This window comes from Melospiza georgiana, chromosome 10 (assembly GCF_028018845.1).
Source record: "Melospiza georgiana isolate bMelGeo1 chromosome 10, bMelGeo1.pri, whole genome shotgun sequence".
NCBI lineage: Eukaryota > Metazoa > Chordata > Aves > Passeriformes > Passerellidae > Melospiza > Melospiza georgiana.
The window spans coordinates 24,748,352-24,772,895 of NC_080439.1; the positions used below are offsets into that span (position 1 = coordinate 24,748,352).

At 43.4% G+C, this 24,544-nt stretch overlaps 1 protein-coding gene across 3 annotated transcripts; it reads right to left on the reverse strand.

Annotated features, from left to right (window-relative positions):
* Positions 1–720: 720 nt before the first annotated feature.
* FAM168B (family with sequence similarity 168 member B) lies at positions 721–24,544 on the reverse strand. Of its 3 annotated transcripts, none has more exons than XM_058031176.1 (7): positions 24,484–24,544; positions 17,954–18,034; positions 13,961–14,044; positions 8,815–8,957; positions 7,732–7,909; positions 5,905–6,034; positions 721–4,608 (listed from the first exon to the last, which is right to left on the reverse strand). In XM_058031176.1, the coding sequence occupies exons 2-6, from the start codon at positions 18,021–18,023 to the stop codon at positions 5,922–5,924; spliced, it is 588 nt and encodes a 195-aa protein (XP_057887159.1). In that variant the 5' UTR covers positions 18,024–18,034; positions 24,484–24,544; the 3' UTR covers positions 721–4,608; positions 5,905–5,921. The 3 variants fall into 3 exon arrangements, with proteins under 3 accessions (XP_057887159.1, XP_057887162.1, XP_057887161.1); XM_058031179.1 differs by lacking the exon at positions 24,484–24,544 and adding an exon at positions 24,365–24,381; XM_058031178.1 differs by lacking the exon at positions 24,484–24,544 and adding an exon at positions 24,070–24,086.

A 24,544-nucleotide genomic window follows, 5' to 3' on the forward strand; every position in this document is an offset into this window, starting at 1 on the left:
AAGTCATAAAAAGGAAACCTGTGTCTATTTCATAACAAACATGGAGAACTATTACTGGGGCCTCTTGTACTTCCATTGCATGCACTCACTTTTTTAGATCTTAGGACAGGAGGGCAGCCAATAATAGCATTACAATTAAAAAACCCACTAACAAATCCCTTCTACTTAAAACAAGTCTGTACAGCAGCCAGCTAAAAAAGCTTTCCCAGTTTGCCTGCTAAGTGCCCAAAAGTCACAATCAGTTTAGAAAAGTCATGTTCATTTTCTTGATGTTGAAACTTCAGGGCCCATAAATTGTCCAGATGTAAAAGTCAGAAATGGACCCTCACTGCGAGTGAAATTCAGATGTTTCAGGGTTCTATGCAACCTGCACAAGAAAAGGTTTCTTGTCCCCACTGTTCCTCTTCCCTCCCTGGTGCCCACAGCACACCTTGCTGGGCAGAGGCTGCAGAGTGCCCAGAGCCCTCCCAGCAGAGGGGAACCAGCTCAGCTCTGGGCCAGCCCTGCTCAAAGTGCCCACCCTGCTGCAGCGCTCCTGCCAGGAGCTGTGGCATCTCACCTCCTGTGTGAGGGGCTCTGCAGGAAGCCTCGAGCTGACAAACACAGGATTGGAAGCTGACACTTGTTAATGAGAACAGGGTGAGTGAGCTGAAATGGCCACGTCTTTTACAGCCCTCCCAGAGGCTGCTTCTGCCTCCCAGGGCTGAGGAAGCTGCACTGACCCAGGCTGGGGCTGTGTCCTGAGGAGCACTGCACAAACACAGCCCAGGCAGCCGTGGAGCAGGCACAGCCACAGGCTCTGTGCCACACCTCCAGCTGCAGCATCACTATTGCTCACCTTCCTAAGATGGGAGGTCTCACACACACAGAGTGTGGTAACACAGGTCCCACCCCTGGCTTGAGCCTAGAGTTAGGTGGTGGGGTCAGGCTGATGTGCTGACCCGTTTGAGCACACCCACATGAGCATGTGGAGCACTGTGCTGAAGCACTGGGGAGTGGTTCCGAGTCCATGCTCTCGCCCTGCCGGCCAAGGAGCAGTGAGGGCAGGACCCTGCAGGAGAGCAGCCCATGCTGAGTGCCCTGGGGCACAGCTCTGAACCATCAGCTCTCCTGACACCAGCCAGACACCCTGGTACTGATGGGTGGTGGTTTGCTTGTTGTTTGGTTAGCTTTATCAGTGGATGGAGCGATACAAGGAAGAACTTCAATGGAAACAAAGGACTTTTTCACCTACAGCTGCATCTAAGCATTTAACTTGCATAGTACACTCAAAATGAAGCTTTCTTGAGCAGCAATCCTGCATGTCTCCTAGAAACTCCAAACAGGAGAGGGTTACAACAAGCATAAGCAACATCTAGCAGTAGGTTGTCTCTTTTCCTTCCTGGTGTTTAGTAAACCACCACCACACTGATTGGGCTATGTGGTTTTGGTGCCAATTATTAGCCATTTTTCTTTCGCTGCTGCTACATTTAAAAGACATTTTCATCAGCTGTTACTGACATAGGGAATACCTTGGTTTTTAAAAAATACTTTATCTAGACGCAACACTTGAAATTTGAATTAAAAAAAATTCTTGGACTTCTCTTCATTATTGCTGCAACAGTTATTTTCAGTTCCAGGTTTATAGTAGTACTTTTTTTTTTAATTATATAAAGCTGCCATAAAAGTTTTCTTTTTTAAAGAGAAGCTTGATCTGAAATGTCTCTACTGCACCAGCTCTTTTAATTTGCTGAGGAGCTTTAGTGCAAACATATACTGCGTTTTCATTTATAAAGGAATTCTAAATAGGGAATGTTATATAAAAAGCAGGAGAGAATGTTTCGTAAGACCCTCGCTGTGTAAACGCCTATTTAATGATGTACAGTTTCCCCCACTGCAGTTTTATATCCATGCTTTCTACTATTTGCAACAAAATACCATTGAGATAGTTATATATACACATATTCCCCCATCCCCCTGCACTGTGCTTTTGGTTACTTTTCAGAAGAACTCCTGGAGACAAGCTCCAGCCTCCCAGTAGGATCAGAATCGCTCAGGACTGGAAGATGCAGTACCTTTGGAAAAGGTACACTCTCTCCCTCCTGGATGAATCCCATAATACAACTCAGAAAAAAAAGTGCTCAAGTAAGTGAGACTGCCTAAGTGTTATGGAATAACACGGAGCCCAGTTCCAAGCTGACACTGAGGAATCTGAGGTTAGAGCAAATCTATAGGAAGTTATATTCATTCCTTGACTATTCTCTATTGCAGCATTCACGGAAGTTCTCTCCTATGACTTTAGTTCATGATGATGAGACAGGAGACAGCAAAACTTCCAGCCTGGCCCTCACAGCTCCTCCCCAGCACAGCTCTGCTCCAGCCCTCAGCTCCTGCTCGGGACGAGCGCCCTGCTTGGTGCTCACTGTGCTCTGCCACACCTGACTGATCACAGCTGCAAATCTAACACACACATGGAATTGTTACACACACTGAACAAAGCAGTACACATTCAACTAAGTTTGTCTTGGATCATTTTCTGCTCCATATAAAAACATATGGAAATCCCTAAGCTGCAGTAAGTGCTCATGAGTAAGGTTGAAAGTACTTATTCCAACAACATAGTTATGTTCAAGGCATTAGAAATAAGGGGGCCATCCACTGACAGTGATTCATGCAAAATAAACCTAAACTTTATTTAAAAAAAAAAAAGGGTACAAAATACAGAGAGTGCTTACTGTAAAAAATAAAGTTACTGAAGGCTCTAACCACCAATGGGGTATGAAGGTACACAAGCCTCTCACCAGGGCAGAGTACTGGGATGGCAGCACTAAATCAGCACTGATGCTACCCCAAATCAGCTGCCAAACCTGTACAGGAGCAGAACACCCCAAAACAAAGCATAACTAAGATACACAACTTCAAAAAATTTAATTCTGAATGGAAGTTAACCTACGAGAACAAGACAGCCTGATATACCTCTGTGTAAATGCTTAAAAGGGAACAACATTTTATATCCATTTACTGCATAATTTATTGCAGGCAGAATGTATTAAAAAAAATTGCATCTTTCTGGAATTGTAAATCAAGCAGGTTTAAGAAGAACCTCGGTTTTAATGTGCAATATTCAAATTTAAAAATTTAAAATCTCTCCCATAACAATTTTGGTATACAAATGGGTTCCAAGGCTAGCCCTTTATCCCCACAGCATTTGCTTTGAGGTACTTTAAAAATTGAAGTTGCAAGAAAGAATATCACAAATGACTCATTGCAATGAAATGCTAATCTGCAGTCGAGTCTTATTTTACGTGCTTCCAAGTGCAATTTAGGAAGTAAAAAAAAAGAAAATACTAAGAAAACACATCAAAAGGCTGTAACCAACAAATGGCTCCTACTTCAATTACAAATATTTTCATGAAAAAAAACCAAAACAAAACTGCTATTTAAACCCTCTATATTCTGGCAGCCCTACTACACAGTATCCATAGTCCATACTGCAAGTAGATAATAAGGAAATTGTGTTAAAATGATTTGTTCCCCTTTAACATACTCATCAGGCACACAAGCTTTCCTCAGAATAACATGCAGCTGAACTCTGTTGCAGAAAGCCCTTGCACCTCTGAAGTTTCTGGAAAGCAAGCTGGATCAACTGCACATATGTTTTCAACTGACTACAACATTCTTTAGGAAAAACAGCACGAATTTGCTCAACTGAGAACTAAAAGGAAGAGTTTTTCTATCAGTCTGTGCGGCAGTCTCACTTTGACACATCTTGCATTATCTGAAAGATAGCACTGGATAGAAATCTCCCCAGGACATACTATTCATTCTGCAGGTGATACCACCTCCTACTATTCCTAAGAGCCAGTTTTGCCTCAAGGAAGTTTGCCTTATTTACTGGCACACACAGCATTACCTCTGTCATTTAATTCTGATCCTTAAGAGCATCTGTATAACACTGATTCCATACAATGAAAATGAAAAGGTATGAAGTAAACTAATGGTGTGCGGGATGTCTACAGCTTGTCTGACTCATTTTCCAGTCACTCCAATTTATTAGCTGAATTTGAAAAGAACACATCACTTAAACAAAAATATGCCCCTTTGAAACTGGCAACTCCATCAACCTGAAACAGGCTGAAGCACTCATCTAATGTATGTTATGGCATTCTAGAAAGAAACTCACTTCCATGATTCTACCTTGTCAGACCCTGCATACATTACAACAGTGCATTAGTGATACAAGTTGTAAAATACTTCTCGGTTCCTTTGGATTTGCATATGATGGTTTTTGCATCAGTCACTGCAGGTAGATTGAGCAAGCTTTGTTTTTGTGTTTTAACATGCATTCAACTAGATATGGATCAGAATAAATTTATACTCCCTTTTTATCATTATAATTAGCTAAAAAATTGCAAGACAGTCCACAAAACAGGATTTGCTTTAAGACTAACTGCTGGAGTTCCAAGATGTAAGATATGCAGCACTGGAAAATCTTCAGTGATCAGGAATTAGTAGTGTTTAGCCAAGTGTTGAAAGCATTCAGAAGGAAAGTCCTGGTTGGAGGCATGAGGGCTTCAGCACCAACTTTTAAACCTCAATTTCTTGATTGCATATCTCCCATCTTTAAACCTACATTAAGAGGGGGGAAAAGAGTGGGAAATATTCTCAATTAGGTGAAATTCCATTTGAGTGTGGCAGAGCACACTAACATTGCATGCACCACATACACCAACAAATGCCAAGTTTAAATAATGTTGCCTAGCAGTTATCCTGCCACATTTTGAGGTCAGAACACACTACATGGACTCGCGCTGGTCATGTCCAGTCCAGCTTTCTGCCAGCACCACCATTGCTTTTAAGGTAGAAGATGGAATATTAGGGTATTTTATGCTAAATTTAATTACCAGCAGTCATGAGTTTATTAGCAGCATAATTTTCACTTCTTGTACTTGGGTGGTGTGAGATTCTTGGCTGAAATACTTCATGAATGATACGCATTTCAGATCTGCAGACAGCTGAGTACCATCACAGCAAAATGAGGAATGGCTGCTACATTACTAACTCAAAGGGAATGGTCACCTGCAATCTCAGAACTCTGCACTTCTAACTGCTGAAACAGAAATCCAGAAAAAGTTAAAACAAAGTTCACTTTTGTCATAAACTAAATGGACTAAAAGTGAAAATTTCAAGTTCAGTTGGTCTGACAAGTCACTAATTCAAATGAAGCTGTTTTCAACTTATGCTAAGAATAACCAAACAAACTAGAAATGAAGTGGGTATCACAAAAACATTAGTCCTTGTGTCAGTTTGACACAGATTACACCTCCAAAATCCATCCCCCTTCATAGCAGATTTCAAAATTAAACTCTTTTTCTTGAAACCCACTATCTAAATTTTGGTTCACACTGAAAAAGCTTTTTCCATGCTGACTGCAAGAAGTATTAACTGATACTTACGTGAAACACAGTGAATATATGAAATCATCTCAAGGTTATCTCTAATCATCTCATGGTTTCAGCAGCTTCTGACAAATATTCACCCTCTGAGCAAGGCAAAACACCTTGCCTACATATTTAGCCAATCACAGATAATTTGACTAGAGAGTCAAATACATTCAATTTAGGAATCACAGTACTGCTGAATTGAACAATTACCAATGATTCCAAATTACTGAATATATTAAATTCCACATGTATTTTAATAAGGTCAACTTAAGGCTCATTCTTTCACATTTGACAGTCACACATCATGAAAATTATTCATGACTTGTGAAGACACAGACCACTCAAGAAACCCCAGCAGGATTTTTGAGTATTCCTGCTCAATTAGAATTCTGCAGAAGCACCCCCCATTGCAAAATGTCCTCCAGAGAACCTGAAATGCTGTTGTTTGTAAGAAAGATTAAGTGCTTTCAATGCAACTTACACTGACTGCCAGGATGATCACCACTGTGGGGGCACATAACTATAGGTTGGTGTTCCTGGAGCCCGATACGTGGGCATAGTGACTGGATGAGGGGCTACTGGAGTTGGGGAATGAGTTGTCAACAAAGTACCTGGAATGAAGAGAACAGTTTTACAGTAAGCAAAAATTCTACTGGAGAGGAAAAAAAAAAAGAGGGGAGAAAAATGGACGCAATTTTAAAGACAATTACAACTTACTCATCTTCAAAATTACCAGAATTGTTTTGCATTCCAGGCCCAGTCTTCTTCAAACCTTTATGCCAGGGGGCCATTGTGGCTCAGTGGATGTTTAGGCTCATGCATACAAAGATATTCAATACTCAAAAATAGCTCTAGCAGAAACCCTGCAACATAAGCAACTCTTCCCACAGCAGGCTTAACATGCCATTAAGAATATTTGATGGTAGAGATAACTCGACTGATAAATCAGAATAAATTAGTTCTTGTTTGCATAATTACAGATACGCTTCTTCCCCACTAATGTTAGTGACACCTAACTCTTCTAGTTTTGAAGTTTCTCAAATGAAATTATAACTTTGACAGGATACAAACCAGAATCTCAAAACAAACTTATGGCTCCTGTTTATTAGATTTTTAAATTAGCATCCCTTGAGTGAATGTGGAGTTTTCTTTGTGAGTTACCCAGGGAGTAACAAAGCATGACACTCCCTCAGCAAACACTCAGAGATGACACTGAACTATTGATTAAACACCATTCTCTCCAAAACACTACCACCAAAAGACTCTGGCAACGGGAAGGTGACATCTCCAACCATTTCCCATGACACAGAGGACCTGCAGGTAGTACAAACACACAAAGTGTTGTATCTCAAGACAAGGAAGGTCTGTGATCTTAGGGGTGAGCCCAGAACATGGCATTTTCCTCAGCTCTAAGAGGCTGCTGATTTCAAATGCAGTGGGAAAACAAAGTCACACTCTTGACACTGGTATAAGGAGAAACAAAGGGTGCAAGAGTAAGTGATATTCCATACAGACATGAAGAAAACTGCTGTCCCACAATACTAACTATGGAAAGAGGATGTGGCACCTCCATCCTTAGAGGTGGTAGGTACTGCTGAACAAGAACAAATCTGACTCAGCTGGACTCACTCAGAAGTGCACTGGTGAGGGCACACCCTGAGTGCTCTGTTCAGCTCTGGCCTGTCAGGTTGGGAAGGACCTTGGCACACTGAGCACATCCAGAGGGGACAACAAGGCTGGAGAGGGGCTGGGAACACAAACCCTGAGAGGAACCCCTGAGGGAGCTGGGGGTGCTCAGCCTGCAGAAAAGGAGACTCAGGGCTGCCCCCATCACTCTGCACAGCTCCTGAAAGGTGCCTGTGCTCAGCTGGGGCTGGGCTCTGTCTGCAGCAGCACTGACACAGCCAGAGCACACAGCCTCAGACTGTGCCAAGGGAAATACAGGCTGGATATTGGGAAAAAGCTTTTCACAGGAAGAGTGATACAGTTCTGGAATGTTCTGCCCAGGGAGGTGGTGCAGTCCCCATCCCTGGGTGTGTTTAACACAGCCTGGATGTGGCACTGGGTGCCAGGGCTGAGTTGAGCTGCTGGGGCTGGGTTGGACTCGATGATGTTGAAGGTTTCCTCCCACCTGGTCATTGTGTGATTCTGTGAAGACACAGACCTGCACAACTCCATCTGTACCGACATTTGTATGATTTTGTCAAGTGCACCTGTGGCATCCCATGTTGCCATGTAGCTGTGCTCCCCCAGGCTCAAAGGAGAGCTGCACTGAGGAGAACTCACCCCTGGGAGTGAGGGCACCCACCTGCTGACATTGCCATGGTGGTCCCAGCCACCATGCCCATGGTGACCCCGTTCCCTCGGGGCGGCGGGATCGGAGCAGGGTACATGGTTGCTGGCATTCCATTGGGCTGCACGACTGTGGTGTGGTGGATTACGTGGGGTGGTGCTGCATACAAAGGCTGTGTGTAGTAAGTGCCTTGCTGTTGGAGAAAGAACAGTAATGAAGTAATTACAGTGTATCTGGAGATAAATGATAGCTTCTGTCACAAATGTATCATACAATAAAAGTATTACTCTAAATGCAACGAATTTACAGAGCAGAAGCTGAAACATTTATTGTGGCTATTAAAATTGTTTCACTTGCAATTTAACATTTTATCCCTTTTTAAGGCATTTAGGATAACAAGTGAAGTAGGGACCTTAGTAGTTCAACCATAAGGACTCATGCATCATTCATTCCCTTCCTTTTGATCCCTGTCATATATTAATCCATAACAGAACTTTTCATTATATCACAACTTTTTGTTCAGTTGCTTTTAGTAAAAGAATCCAATGTTTTTGGCAAATCCAAGTACACTAAGCAGACTGAATAAAACTTGTTACATGCTTATTAATCCTCTTCAGCCACTCTTTACATGCCAGGTGAGTTCCCACTACAAAAGAAGGCCAACTTTTCCCTAAAATATCATATTTACTGAAGTGTCTTAATTCTATCCTTTGTAATAGTTTTCAACAGCTTCCCTAGCATGAGACTTGGCAAATCTGTGAAATTACAACAGAAACTTCATAACAAAAATTATGACAATTATTACAAACAGAAAAACAGGATACTGGTAGTTATAGGATCCAGCAGGTTCTGATTAATTGCTGAATTTAGTGTCATTTCAAAGAATGAACACATTACAGTAAGTGCTGAGTAACTGTCAGGCAAGAGAGGATGTAAAAATGCAGACACACTAAATCGTTGCGTTAAGAATTCTTCCAGCAGGCAGCTAAACATTCTCCCAGTGCACAAAGAAATGAAGGAGATGAAAAGTTCAGAGTTCCCCAGAGGTGACAGGGACACAGAGGTGCCCCAGAGGCCCTGTGTGCTCTGCCCACATACCTGTGCATATGGGTTCTGCTGGGGGTAGGCACTTCGGACTGGGTACACAGCAGTCTGGTAGGGGTTGGGTGAGGATGAGTAGGGCGGCACTGCCCCACTGGTGGGTGAACAGGACACCTTGTAGGGGGTGCCTGGCGTGTAACCTGCAACACAGGAAACCTGCAGTCACACTCTGAGCACGCTGCAATCATCTTCATACTCCCCAACTCCATAAGCTTCATGGCTCTCAGAGTCTCTGCTGCTCAGAGTGACTCTGAGATATGTACAGGCTTCTTTTCCCAGCCTGGCAGTTGAAGGAGTCAGGATTCCTTGTTCTCATTCTCAAGGTTGTTTATTGTTTCTTATCTAGAACATTCTTTCTCTGACACACTGAGATCTGTCTAGCAGGTCAGACAGAGGCACAGTGCCCACCTCAGAGGTGGTGTTGTCTCTTTATACTAAAAACTACATTATTTACCATAACTTCCCAATATCTGTCACCTATGTTAGACAGTGAGCTTCTACTCTAAACCAATCTAAAAGTGCCACCATCACAGCAGAAGATGGATGCCAAGAAGAAGAAGGTGAAAGACTGAACATGCCCAGATTCCTCCATCTTGCCTCCTGAACCCCCATTCTAAAAACCTCTAAATATCTGTTTTTCACCCTGTGATAAATTCACTATCATTCTACTTAAACTTTCATGGCTTGTAAATCCTCATATAAGGTTGGTCATTTTTTCCATGGGTCAAGATGAAAGGCACAGGGATCTTGAGCTTTGTGCCAAGGTCTCTGAGCCCCCTGACAGGGTCTCAAGTCCTCCAGGGCAGTCAGAGGAATTTCTTGGGTTCTGTCACATGGGAGTACTTGATTGTAGCTGTTGGTTTGAGGGATCCCTGGGGAGGCCCTAAGCTGTGTGCTCACTGGCAGCAGCAGGCAGGCCAGGAGGTTCCACACAGCTTCTGAGGGTGCTGATTAGCTGAGGGTTTATTGGGGGTCCCACCCCCAGGAGCAGCATGGCTTCTGAGAGAGAAGGGGAAGGAGGGGGAGAGAGGGAGAGCCTGGGGATAAAAGGGCCAAGAGAGAATCTGTGGTCTCCCCCCACAGCCTAACAAGGAGATTCAAAGTGGGTGCAGAATAGGCCTTGGGCCAATGGAATTACAGAGCCATGATACTGCAGGGAAGGATCACAGGCCTGGAATAAACTGTACATTTTGGAGGGGTGAGACAGAGCAAACCATTTAACTAAAATGTAACAGCACACTTCATTTAGTCCCAATATCCAAGCACAAGGTCTATCACTTGCCTAATACTAGAAACAGTCTGGAAATAGTATTTGGCATGAAAAGGTAACTGTGTAATTGCACCTATGGATACAGGGCAAAAAGCACATTTTCATATTAACACATTAAATACCAGGATGTGGCATATTAGGCAGCACCTCTACATAGGGGAACTTGGCACATGTGGCAGTCAATTCTCCACACACCCCAAATCACACTGGCAAAACACAGCAGCAGTCAACTAACCTGCTGTAGGGGATGATACAGCACAAGAGCAAGAATTTCAAAAGCCAGAATCATCTAAAAACCTCATGATGGATTTTCAGAGAACAGAGACAAAATCTGCAACCTCTACTTCAACTTACCTTTACTTCTATTTGTTTTCTGGCATTTTCTGAACTGGCTAAAATAAACATGAAATGTTTAAAACCTTTAAAACCTTTAAAACACAAACGCTGCAAAGTTCAGTGCAGCTGCAAATTCAACCTGGAAGGCACTAAGATCCTTAAATCTTCTTTTTCAGTATTATAGATGTAGGCATGTCCTTAAACATCACTTAAGAATTTATACCACAGTAAGACTTCAGATGCCATCACAATGTGGTTTCCATTCCTATTACAGGGCCCCCAGAATCAGCCTGCCTTTGTAAATGTTTGGAACTGTGAAACTTTTAGAGGGATAACTGGCAACTGCTGGTTCATATTGCCCAAAGACAGCTTTTCCTGAATTTCTCCAGCCCTCATCAGACAAGGTGTCAGGGTCAGAAAAAGTGCTTGAAGAGGCATGGAGGAGACTGTGATATACTGATATTTATCTATCTATATATAATGTTTATGTATATATTTTCTATAATATACATAATGTTTCTGCATGCTACACTCCCAGGATTATTCCATGGCCACAGTGGGAATATGAACACCTCAGCAGCAGCACCCAACAGCTTTAACATTCAGGGTGGCACACAGCAGGCATGACCTGGTCTGGAGAAAGCATCAAGGCTCTGCCTGTGCTGCTGTGATCTTGGATTTCCTGCAGGTCTGTCACACTGGGAGACACACATCCACAGGTACAATTTATAGTTAGTTGGAATTGAATAAATTAGTACCAGAGCAGTGCAAGAAAGAACAGACACTTGGTAATTATAGAAAAAATAAGCGTATCAGAGTAGAGATCAGGTTGATTTTAAAAACTGCCTGGAATGGGCTGACTTCAATACAGAGAACAGATCTGAAGTTGTACAGCAGAGAATTTGTGGCATTTGTGCTGTCAAAAATCAGTCTGTGCAAACAGCATGATGACAAATGACCTTCACTCTTCTTAAAGAAGTCTGGGCTTCTTTGCAATTTCATGACACCCTTCAAACTAAAAGTTGCTTAGCTAACAAAGAAATAGGTTGACTGTTTTTTTTTAATAGAATATTTACCTTTAAAAAAGCTGTACCACAGCACTTACTCTGAGATTCTAAGTATTTCACAGATCCAGCATGCTGAGGAAGTGACTTCTATTAGTATGGAGAGCTACTTGTGGTGAAAACCCCAGCTACAAAATGCTGAACATGAAGAATCACTGCAACCATGTCCTCAGTGAAGCCCACTTTCATTCTAAAAACCCAATGATGCAGCTGCACAGGCAATTTCTCTTTCATTCTCGCAAAGTGGTAAATCTGCACAAGAGGTATTCTGTCATTGCACTCATTTTTTCTTCTCCATAATATGGAACAAAGACCTTAACAGTAAATGACAGGAGAAGTCAAAACCACAGTAATTTAAGACAGTTACCTGTAAAAAGCACCCTTTTGTAACAGCAGTGGCACAGCACATTCAAATACTGCTGTGTAGTATGAATTTACAAAAGCTTTGATTCTACAAACAAGCTGTTACATCAGAAAGGTTAAAACAGATATAAAAACATTCCAGCTGTTAGGACAAAGTACTCCAAGTTGTTATCTGCCTGAATTGGAGGTCTGTACATTTTGAACTTTTGTTCACAGCTTGAAGAGCAGCTAAAAATGAAAGCTATTCTTAGTTCTGAAATAAAAGTGTACTTCCTATTCAACAGCAATAAAGACTCACAGCACTAGTTTTTAAAAAATTAATGACATTCAAGGACAGAATATGATTTTTATGCATCTTTATTTCTTTTTCTTAGATGTGAAAAGGCTCTTTCTTTGACTTTGGTATATAGCATGAGATATATTCCAAGATTAATCAATGCAAACTAATATTACAACATGACTAAGTCTAACAGGTCCAGAATCTTTGCCAGAATTCTCATGATTTGTTAAATTGATTCCATGCAGCTTCCTGCAGCAGGATGTGCAAGCTGCAGCCTGTACTAAGACTGTACTACCTTCAGTTACCTGCGCCCAGGATCAAAGCCTACAGCTCCTGCTCAGCTCAGCTGCAGGACACATGCAGGGCAGCACAGAAAGCAGGGAAACTGAGAGGCCTGACAGAAATAAAGCCAATAATCAAAGCCCACATGGGGCTCTGCCAGCTGAGCTAGGGGATCCCCCCTGAGGGGAACTGCTCTCCCTTGAACTTGGCTCTCAGGGTGAGGTCTGGAGCAATCCAGTGCAGGTGCAAGCTGGCATCCCAGATATGAGACTGGCACAGTGGCAATACCCAGCCATGGGACTCATTTCTTTTAGCGTCTGCAATCTCTAACATTAATCTGCCTCCTTACTTTAAATTCAAGGCCAAAGACAAGACAAAGTGCGAGCCTGCACTCAACTCTGCCTCTAAGCAGCAAACTGCACAGTGACAGAGGTTGTACCAACAGAATCCCACACAGTTCCAAGGGAAGCTACACACTGTTAACAGGTTCTGCAGGCACACATTTTACATGAGTGTTTTGTCTCAGTAATTGCTGCCACACCCTCAAGAGTCTCCTGGTAGTTAATGAAGTCCATCCATTACAAACTGAACTTCAATACCAAGCAAGCTCCCACAGCATAAGATTCCCAATTTCAAGCAGTATCCTTTCCTACTGCCAGAAATTACACGAGGGCATTCAGGGACAAATTTGGTTGTGTGCCACATGTAGCTCTGGAGGACTGGCATGATACATGGAAGTGGAGGAGTTCTGAGGATGCCCAGCTCTGCATTACCAAAGCAATGTAAGGAATTCCTTCCTATACAAAATAACCATAGGGAGAACACTGTTGTCTCAGCATGTTCCTGCTTTAAGTAGAAATTAAACACTACCAGTTCCTATTTTGTTTCGAGGATTAGCACATTAAAATCATGTTTTACTAGTGAAAGCAGAACTACACAAAAAAAACTTTGGTGAGTGCCTTGTTCTTGTCTGTTTTCCCACTCCCCCTTTCCCAGGCTCATCCCATTCCCTTCCTTAAATGACTCCCATGACAGTGCAGTAACCTGAGTCCTTGCCCTGCATCCACAATGGTGGATCAGCCTCACCCAGCAACCATCAGCTTGTGCAAGACAATCCTAAGGGCAGAGAGAAGCCAGCAAGCTGAACTTGGAAAGATACAATTTAAGAAAGGGGTGAAATAGAAAAGTTTTGAGGATAACAGACAGAAAAAAAACCCCAGGAATCTGGGAATGACCAGAAGGATCCAAAGCAAGCAGAGCCATGAAGGAAACAGTGAAGAGAAATGCAATGCAAACCTCAAGGATCATCTGGAAATACAGAAAAAACAGCAAAAACCTCAGCTGTTCCCTTCTTGAAAGGTGCATGCAGTATGACTTGAGATTATAATATCTTTAATTTATCAGATGATTCCTCATGAGTCATGGTCAAGGCAATATAAAACTTATCCCACAGTACAAGTGTTGTTGTGAGCCCCTACAGCTTTTCCTCCTTCTTGCCTCTAACCCCTTGCAAAGGCCAGGCCCCTGCTGAGCCCCCAGTTCACATACCTGTTTGGAAGGTGGGATTTGCTCCAGGATACATGTTGGGGGAATAGGCAGGAGCAGCCGCTGCATAGCCCATGGGGAAGCCAGCTGGGAGAGAGAACACAGCACAGTTACCTGCCAGGCTCACTTCACTCTCCAAGCTCTCCCTGCACATGCTTTAACTGAGGCAAGCTAACAGCCTTCAATCTCACCTCCTCAAATAAAACATTGCAATCCTCCTCTGCCAAGCCCCCTGAAGATGAATGCTAAGTGAAGAGTGCAGCTGTAGTTTCACAAGTCCATTCTCTCTTACACCCCTCTTCCAGCCATCTCTGTTGGCCAACTAACTCTTAAGTTGCAAAACCAAGTTTTGTGTAGCTGTCCTGCATTCCTCCCCCTGGTGTGACATACAAATAATACCTTAAGATTTTCGCTTTTGTGTTTTTCATGTATTTGTAATCCTGCAATTCTTTACTTTCCAACTTTAAGCTCCATATAGAGTATTAGCTGCTGCTTTCCCATTTTGGGCAGACACAACAATTCCTCTCCAGGCCTGGCACTCAAGGACACCTCAGTGCCTCAGGGCCCAGAGATGGAAACAAAAGTGAGTTGGGGGAGCAAACTTGGGGTACATGGCTTCATTACCTGAAGCTGGAATTGGGAGATTGACCCCCAATATGCAAATGGACCAAACTTACCAAAGTGTGCAAAACCCATGGTCCGTTTTGGGTGTAGCCCCTGGGGAGCTTTGTCTGCCCTCAATACCCTGGGTCCCTTAAGGCCCTTCAATAAATGTAAGTTTTTATTCCCTTAACAGTCTGCCTTCTGTTTTTAGGTAGCCCCCAAAAAGGCATCACATACAGTATTTATCTGAATGGACTTTTTCACAGAAATAAATTCCTAGAAGTGAGAGTAACTCTGGCTCTCCAGATCAGAGGTATCTCAAGTAGAAAGTACAAAGCAGTAGCAGCCCAGATTGCTTGCTGAATTTGACACACATTTGCTACTACACCGGGTATTAAGGAAGCTCCCCAGTTTCAGACACACACTGTGACAGCAGTGACTGGGATTCACAGAGGTATTGCCAAAATGACAGTGAAACACTTCTGCACCAGAGAACACTGATATACTCCAGTGCAAGGCACAACACAGCATTAGCAAAAGCTTGTTACCTGAAAGACACAAAGCTTGTTCAGATTAAGTGGAATTTCTGAATTAATCATAGCTATTAGTTTTCCCAAGAACCTATTTACATTATTCAAATCTGTAAAGCCAAGTAATGTCTGTATTCAGAAAGATGGAGTTCCTACCACATTCTGCTCTCTACTTATAAAGATTTCAGCTCCTTCAGATAAAAGGCAATTAGTATTTGCATACCCACTGTCAGACTCAGAGCTTAGGTTCAAACTGCTGTTGAGATTTGAAGGGTTTTTATTTCACTGTGAATCCCAGAGTCCTCAGCAATTACTCCCAACAATAAGAATTACTCAGCTCAGGAGTATATATGCTAGCCCAGTTTTGTAAAGCACTCTGTAAACATATCAAGTGACACACTTGGCACTACTATGAGGTGGTCAGCATGGAGAAGACTAAGAAAAGCCTTAGGCTTAAAAATCAAAGTTAAAAATAACATCTCCAAGTCATAACAACTTTTCAGAGTGTCAATAGCTCTTCAGTTTTCAAACTCCCAAGGTCCTGGTGCAAAGCTTTAGTACAACTTAACGATACTCAAACACACCACACATCTGCAACAGTGTGTGTGGGAGACATTTGCAGTCCTTTCTTTCTTTGTTCCTAGCTTTAGCTGCACTGAGGAGCACTGAGCTACACAAGGAACAGGTGATTTATGGAAAATGTAACTGCAACAAGCAGCAGCTTTAGCTTCTACAAGGAACTTCCATCCATATAGAGCATTTGAATATTGATTTCTTGCTGCTGTAAAACTACCCAACAGCCTAAAATAGGTGTAGTATAATATAAACAGTTATTAAATATGCAACAGCTTTAGAAACACATTGCCTTTCAGTAATGCATTCCACCTACTGCTGTGTTCCTCACTTTCTATCACCATGCACCCCATGTAAATGCAATGATTTGGAGTGGAGAATCTGCAGCTTTCAATTTAGGAGAAGCAAAGAACAGGGAGTTAGTCATGCAACATTTAAAAAAAATCCTAAAATGCAATTCTACTTTTCATTTTAGAGAATGTGCTTTGTATTAATCCCACAATCTTAAAGGCTGAACCAGGCACTCAGCAAACTATCTAATGGAGTAACACATCACTGACTGAGCTGAATTTAGGGGTCAACATTGCATGAACTGACCAAGCAACTGCTGCAAGGGAGAATCCCAAGTAACCACCCTGTAGCATGACATTTAAGGCACTTCTGCAACAATTCTATTTCAAGTCCAGATATTTTAGTTAAGCAGAATGGCAAGCAAAGTACTTACATAATTAAAAATATAGTCTAGTACATATAATAGTAGAATAAAAGATTAGAGATTGTAATGTTGTTTAAACTGCTATTTATGGATTTACAATAGTATTTTGTCCTAAATAAAGATACAACTTAGTTTAGTATAGACAAAAGCTTCAATGCAATATGTAGATACTTATAAGTACAAATCCCAAGCTGGCTAATATAAATCTGAGTTTAGAAAATGAACAGAGCTAAAGATATGAAGTTATATTCAAATAATCCATAATAATCCATAATAATCTTTATCTAAAGCAAAGAAAAGGCTGGAAGAAGCAATCCATTATAAATACAGAAATTACTGTCCCATACATTATATTAATTAGTAAGCCTCTGCTGCTTGCCTTATTAAAAGATTACCACAGCCTTTATAACTCAGAGAGTAAAACCATCCTGCAGGACTTATGGTTACACAGTGTCAGCTTTATCATTTATTACTGCACCATTCCAGTCACTCAACAGATCTAAAAGCATTTAAACACATTTGGTGTTTCCCTTAGAAATACTGTAGAAATCAAGGAAGGTACACTAGTTAGAGGATCATGAAAAGAAAAAAAAAAATTAAAATGTTTTTGAGACAATCAAGCCAATAAGCAGAATTCATTCATGCACCACTGTTTAGAAGGAGGAACAGAGAAAAGTAGAACAGGAAAACGAATTTTAGTGCATTACCCAAGGTGAAAAACAGATTTAAGAATGGTAAATACCAGCAGGAAAATATAGTACAGCTACTAAGAATATAAACAGTAGCAGCACAGAATAATTTCTGCCTCCCCACACAGACACCAACTAAATCATAAAACTGCCTCCCTGTAAAAGCTAAAGAAGTTTGACTTCTTATGAAATGCAAAGCTGAGCAGAAAAGACCCTGCAGCCTCTCCCAGGATGGAAACTCCCTTCTGTCAAAGATAACAGAAAAAAAGGACAGCATCAAGACACGCTGCTTGAAATGTCTCCCAGAGGCACTCAGGCTTCTCTTCAGCCTTCCTGGAAAGTTATGTCCCAATCTAATCTTGCCTCATCCAACTTTTAGACTATAGAGATATCAGAAATGAAGCATCCTTGCACATACATTAGATGGGGGGGTGGGGGGGAACCTAATGAAAAAGTAAGTCAATGAGAAGCAGATAAAACAGGAAATTCAATGTATTTCCATTTCAAAAACATTTTTGGCCATTTTCTTGGTGCCACCTTTGATGCCATGCTTTGGGCAGTGAGAGAACAGACAGCATGAACAAGAATTAGAGGATAAAAAGGTTAACAGTGCCAGTCAACTGGCAGCAGGAATAGATTGCCTCCTCTTCTTGCAGGGCATAATTATTAGAACTCCTAAAATAAGCTGCATTGGAAGAGATACTGAAGTTAGAAATATAACAGAAGAAATAACATGACTCTTGGAATGTCACTTTTTAAATTTAAAAGCAACCTCATCCCAATCCCAAAACAGATGTCCATGAAGGCATTCACAAGTGACTGTTCCCTCTTGACCATGAGCAAAGAGTAGTGTAACCAAAACTCATCAGAAAACAGAGCTGCTTACCTGGATAACCAATTCCTTTGGCATTTGCATAGGGAACCCCAGAAGATCCAGGGCTATACACAGGATTCATGATTTCAGTAACTGAATCAGGAAATAAAGAAAAACAAAACCAGTATTTACTAAAGTGTAGGGAAAGCTTGAAATTGCAACACTTAACATGAAACTAGAAACAAGGAAACGCATTGGAAGAAAATGTAACAAATGAAAAAGCAGCAATTCCACCACTTTCTCAACATTAAAACTGTAGCTACAGGCAGGAAAGAATCACTGCAGGAAGAAGTTTCAAAGCATCCTAACCCTCAGTCAGCCAGAGAATGTCTCAGGAATGAAACATTCCCTGTTGTGGAGCACGCTTTCAAAATATTTCCATAGCCCAGAGCTCCCCCGTGGTGTGCAGCTCCAAACCCACGGCAGGGGCTCTCCTGGGCTGGGCTCCTCTCCTCCTGCCGTGTGTCAGTCACTCAGCTCCTCCTGCCATGTGTCAGTCACTCAGCTCCTCCTGCCGTGTGTCAGTCACTCAGCTCCTCCTGCCGTGTGTCAGTCACTCAGCTCCTCCTGCCATGTGTCAGTCACTCAGCTCCTCTCCACCATTTATCAATCACTCAGCTCCTCTCCACCATTTATCAGTCATCAGCATCTCTCTGCCATCCACCACCCTCACTTTCTTGCCAGTTCTCTCCTGAAGCCTCTAGCCAAGGAATGCAAACGCTCATGGTCTGCTCTTACTGGCACTTGGAGCCTGGATTCCAGTCCTTTACTATCAAACATCCATCCAAGTGCTACAGCAGCGAGTGGCAAAAGGCTCTGTGCACTCAGCAGCAGCCCACAGCTCTTTGTTCACTTCCTGCCAAGCTCCTCAGAGCCTGTGACAAGCCCACAGTCCTGTCCAGTCATTTCTGAATGATGCACTCACACAAAACCCAGGCTCCTACAGCCAGCATCACCCACAGGAATAAAACCAAATCCCTTTTGAAAAAGAACTCTGTATGCAAACACCAAGGAAAATAAAATTGCATTGAAGGTGGTTCTAAGTGCCTCATACAGGAATACTGTTCATAACCACTATTCCAGTATTTTAGAAAAAAATTCTTCATATTAAAGCTCAGGATCTTCAATCATCTGATTGTCTGCATATATAGGTAGCTACACACAGATCTCCCAGGGGAGGATTTCATACACACACATCTATAGGTTTCCATACACAGATCTTCACAGGGGAGGTTTACACTGGGTGTTTGGAAAAGGCTCTTCCCCCACAGGGTGCTGGGCACTGAGCAGGCTCCCCAGGGCAGTGCTCACAGCACAGGCCTCACACAGCTCAAGGAATGTCTGGACAATGCTCTCAGGACATGGTGGAATTCCTGGGCCAGGAGCTGGCCTGATTGTCCCTGTGTGTCCCTTCCAGCTCAGACATTCAATGACTCTTCCTGCAAGCACCCAAGACACAAAGGCACTCTATGAAACCAGACTTTCTTATTAACTGCTGACAGCTGACACTTGAACAACTTCTTCTACATCTTACTTAAACCAACTGGGTGTTAAGCAGTTAAACACAGTTGAAGGAAATTTTGTAAATAAAATTTATGAAACAAGGAAGTTTAATTACACATGCACTACCTTGGTTACAGGATATGTTATGGCAGGAATCCAAGTGGAGTTTATCAGTATAGCTGCACTGATAAACCCAGGGTAAGTGACTCTATAAAGCATAAATAGTTTGCTTTTTAAAGGAGCACTAAAACCAGATCTGTGCCAAGAGAATTGGCAGCACCTGGTACACAACAGATATAAACCTGCCATTTGTGCAAAATTAGGAATCAGTAAGTGCTGTCAGAAAGTTCATAACTGGGTTTCACAAAACACTCCAAGTCAATATAAGATAATTAGAAGATTCATCAGTTTCATGGGCTTCCTCCTCTCACTTTCCAACAATACTAACTTACACAGAATTGCCTTTTTCATTCGGATTCATGTGATTACACATCAAGAAAACAGAATCCACTGAGCTACAAGCAAAGAAGCTGCCATTTACATCACTCAGCATGAAAAAAGCTCCCCAGAGCAGCAGGTTTTAATCACCTGACCCACACCTAGAGCCATTTGAAACAAATCTCTTTGAAAATGTTCTACAGCAAGCTATACTTCAAGAATTAAAAAAATGCTTGTAGTGCTATATATAGTGTTTAAAGTGCTGTATTTCACTGAAGCCCTGTGGAGTTTTAGCAGCATTAACTCTGGGCCATAATCAACAGGTGTATTTTGCTGGACCAGCATTTTCTTTTAGCAAGGCTGCTCTTTTCTCCCCTCCTTTCTTCAGTGTATCCTTCTCCCTCAAGTACAACTCTCACTTGAAAACTTTCAGTCTGTTCCCTTTATATCTCTCTGCACTTCCTTCTCATGTGCATTTCTGCTCCTCTTTCAATGTTGATTTTGTCTGTAAATTTACAAAATCCTTAGGGGCTCAAGCTTCACTTTGGTTTCAGCATTTCCCAGTTATGGGGTTAAAGCCTTAAGGAGATGGATAAACCTTTCCACTCAACACAGTGCTCTCCCACACCCTCATATCCCACAAATGTGCTGCTCCTCCTTGCAGTCCCCACAGCAATTAGGAGAAAATACTCTGGAAGCTTCTCACCATTCTGAATGGCAGCGAACAAAAAGAACTGTCGGGTGGAAAACCAGCAAGGGCCTCCTGCGAATATTTAGGCTAAATACACAAAAAAAATCCCAAGTATTAGAAATATCAGTAGACAAGCACTGCAGAGCAACACATGGACATACTCTGTGGGAGATGGCTTAAGGAGGAGCCACACAAAAATGAAGAGGAGGAGGAAATGGATAGAAAATGCCACAACACAGACCTGATCTCAAAGGAAGTACAGACTGACAGACAGGAACTCCACCTAAGTAAGGGGGGAATCCCCTGTAACACTGGTAGCCTCAAGCTGTTCACTTGCACTGCCAATGAATCCGTGCTTCCAACTGCACACACACAAATTAATTCAGCTTTGCTGGGACAGGGATGTACTTCCACCACTGACAGACAAGTCAGAGCCACCAGCCTACACAAAGTGCTCACAGTCTGTAGTGCAGACAGAATGTCAGACCACTTCTAATTAAAAATAATTATCTTCAGGTCTTCTCTGAAGGACCCAACATGTGTAAGTATAATTATGTAGCATTACCCAGTGGTTGCAATCATCCCACTCTCACCATAATTTGACTTGGAAGGGCTTCTGTTACACTGGGATGTGGAACCTTGCAGTCCACTTCCCTGGAATGCTCCAAGTCCACATCAAACACTAGGGAGGATCGGTATAAAGGGAGCCCAAAGAATTCGTGTCTTTCAACTGCTTTGTTGGCATTCCCTCCAAAGCATTCTCATGCTAATGAATATGCAAATCAGTGTCTACAGCGCATCATCTGTATATAAATTGCACAGAGCTAACTGTATATGCATTACTCCTTCAGCTGAAATGAAGGCAATCATACTCATTAAAGGTGCTCTGATTAAGGAGTGCCCAAGGATGCTGGGAGTGCAAACCTTCACCTTTCACTCTGCCTACAGCCAGGCACTCAAAGCCAGCTCTCAGCAGGCTGTGAGATCCCATCTTGGTGCAGCTACCCTCCTCTCACAGCCGGGTTTGGGGCAGCTGAGCACAAAGGGCAGCCCCTGCTAGTGCTGAAGCTCTGGCACTCCCAGTTGGATCTGTCTTGCACACAGCTTTCCCTGCTACACCCAGGGCAAGCATGCTTCTAGGAAACTCTGCTTTGAAACATCCTCTCACAGAGGTGAATGTAAGAACCCACAGATCAATGCAAACACTGTGAGACAAACTGCACATCCCTTTGTAAAAGATGTATTTTGTTACTCCTCATTTTCACACTACCAGAGTAAGACCTACCAAATGCCATTTAATGCTCTTGTGAAGACAATTCCACCGCAAGAGTTGGGGAGGAATCTCCAAACACCTTGGCTAAAGCACACTACTGTGGCCCAGGAATGCTTTCCTTCTAGGATCTTAGGCAGACACACACACACCGAGCCACTGCAGGGTTTAACATGGATCCATTCTGGAACACTTTCAGAAAGCCATTTGCCGTGAAATTGTACAAATGACCCAATTTGCACTTGCTAAGTTACTTACCATCTTAATAACACTCTACATTTTACCCGTTTGACTTCCAGTCAAAGCATAATACAAGTGAAAGACATAAGTGCCTGGTAATGTAAAAGAAGTCATTTCCACTGCTAAGTAACAAAGAAAATAGTTCATGACACTTCAGCTCTTCAAGCAACTGACAATTAAAGTCTCAGTTACACTGTGTTCTGTTAAACCTTCAGCCACCAAAGAGGCAAATCCAAGGCTAAAAAGCAGGTACTTTTCTCAGAACTAGTTCAAAAAGGGGGGCTCATTCTATAAAGACCGAGACAAGGCACCCCACGCTGCTCTGGTACAGGCAGGCAGTATTGAATTCCTTCCATTCACCCAAAGAGCTCAGAAGCAGCCCCTGGATTGCCCCAGGAAGGAGGAGAAGCCTGTCCAGGGCAGAGCAGAGGTTTGGGGCAGCCCAGGGTTCAGGCAGCTGGAGGCAGTGCCCACAGAGCTGCCAGGCAGTCCCTGCACCGGGACCCTCACCAGATAACAGATAAGCTGCCTGCCAGGATCCTGGATAAAGGATTGCTGGTTTCTATCTATCAGCTTGAGAGAACTGAGACACACCCCCAGATGGCCAAGACCGAAGGGAGCAGGGCTGGACAGGGCCAGCACAGACCGAGGATGCAGAACCACAGCCTAGAAAAGGACAGCTAACAACTCTGCTCAGAGCTCTCACACAAAGTAAAACACAAAGCTGGAACTCTCATTCCCATGCCAGCCTTCCTCCCCTGCTTGAGCTACAAGCTGCTGTCACAGAGGAAGAACAGGACAGCCCCAAGCACTCTGTGTTTGGTGTGCATGCCTTCTTTTCTCCTAAGGCTAAACCAGGAACGGAGCAGTTTAGGCTTTTTAATCCTTTCTAGTGAATACAGCTCTCACCTGCAAGCCTGACCTAGCCAGGGTTTGTTAGGGCTTTTCCCTATTTAAATACACCTGCGTTAACACCAACACTAGTGCTCAGTGCCAGTAAGGATGGAGACAACATGACCAGATGTGAAAGACTCTACAGTTCCATGTCACTCACACAAACAAAACCCACACAGAAAACGTAACACAAAGATCCTGCTTGTGATCCAACTTCATTTGTACGTTGTGGCATTGCTCTAGTCTCCAAAATGTCACAGAACATTACCAAAACCTTCCTTTCTTCAAAAAACCCCTTCTAACTTATGGAAACATTAAACAAACTGCACAATATTTCTCAAAGTCCACAATTTCTGTTGTTGCTATGGCACAAGGGGATAGAAGCTGCCAGCTCCAATCCCTGTATCTCCTGTATAACTTTGAATTTGTGGGCGTTCTCATCTCAAACAGGTCCTCAAATCACCAAGTCCTCACTGTAAGAATCATAGAAGCCAAATTTAGGGAAGTTTATCAACTATGAGAAACAGAAAAAAAAAATCAAATTGGAAGAGTACAGCTCCACTGCATGAAGGAATTGTATTCAGAACTTGCATTTAAGCCCAGAGCTCTGCTTCTTCCTAAAATCCTAGAAAGTATTTTTTCATTACATTAATTTTCAATTTATTCCCTATTACTTTCTGAAATAACACGAAGCTGTCACAAACCACAACGGACACAGAATTTCCAAAGCCTCCCGAGCCCTCCTCCGTTCCAACCTCAGAGTGAAATGTGTAATTACCGCCCCAAACGCGCAGGAAAGGCTGAATTCCACCAGCCTGGAACTTTTATGACACTGACAATTACACATCTTGCAGCAAAACCATCAGAGCGGACAGAAAGTCTGCTCGCAGGAGGGAACACGCACACGGCGGTTCACGAACAAATCAAGTTTCACTGAAATGAATGTAAAACCCCGCAGATAACACCGTGAGGCACACTGCGCACTGCTCTGCAGCACATGTGTTTTCCTCCTCCTGATTTCCACAGCCGTGCACAAACACCACATCTGCCCCGAGAGCTGGCTGGCTGCCCTCACCGAGCGCTGACTTTTACCTTTCTCACAGCACCGATTTCACCATCGGCCCCGAACGCCGCAGAACAGCACGGCAAGCCCCGTTAGTACCGCCTCCCTTTCCCCCGCGGGCCGAGTGAGCGGGGATCGGTGCCCGCGGCTCCCAAGCCGGGCACACACGGCCCCCGCACGGCTCCCTCACGCAGCCGCAGCCGCGGGCCGGAGCCCTCATGACGCCGCGCTCCGCCCGCACCGAGTTCGCACCCGGACGATGCCGCGCCGCCGCCAGCGCCCGGCCCCGCCGTGCCGGGGAGGCCGCGGGCCCTGCGCAGGTACCTGTTCCGGCCGGAGGCGGCTCCCCTCGGCCGGGCGGGCCGCGGCTGTCCCGGGCTGGCGCAGCGGGGCGGGCCCGGCGCGGCCGCCCGCGTCCCCCCCGTTCCCGGGCCCGCACTCACCGTGAGCGGCGGCGCTGCGTGCGGGCGGCGCGGCGGGCGCTGGCTCGGCCGTGCGTGCGGG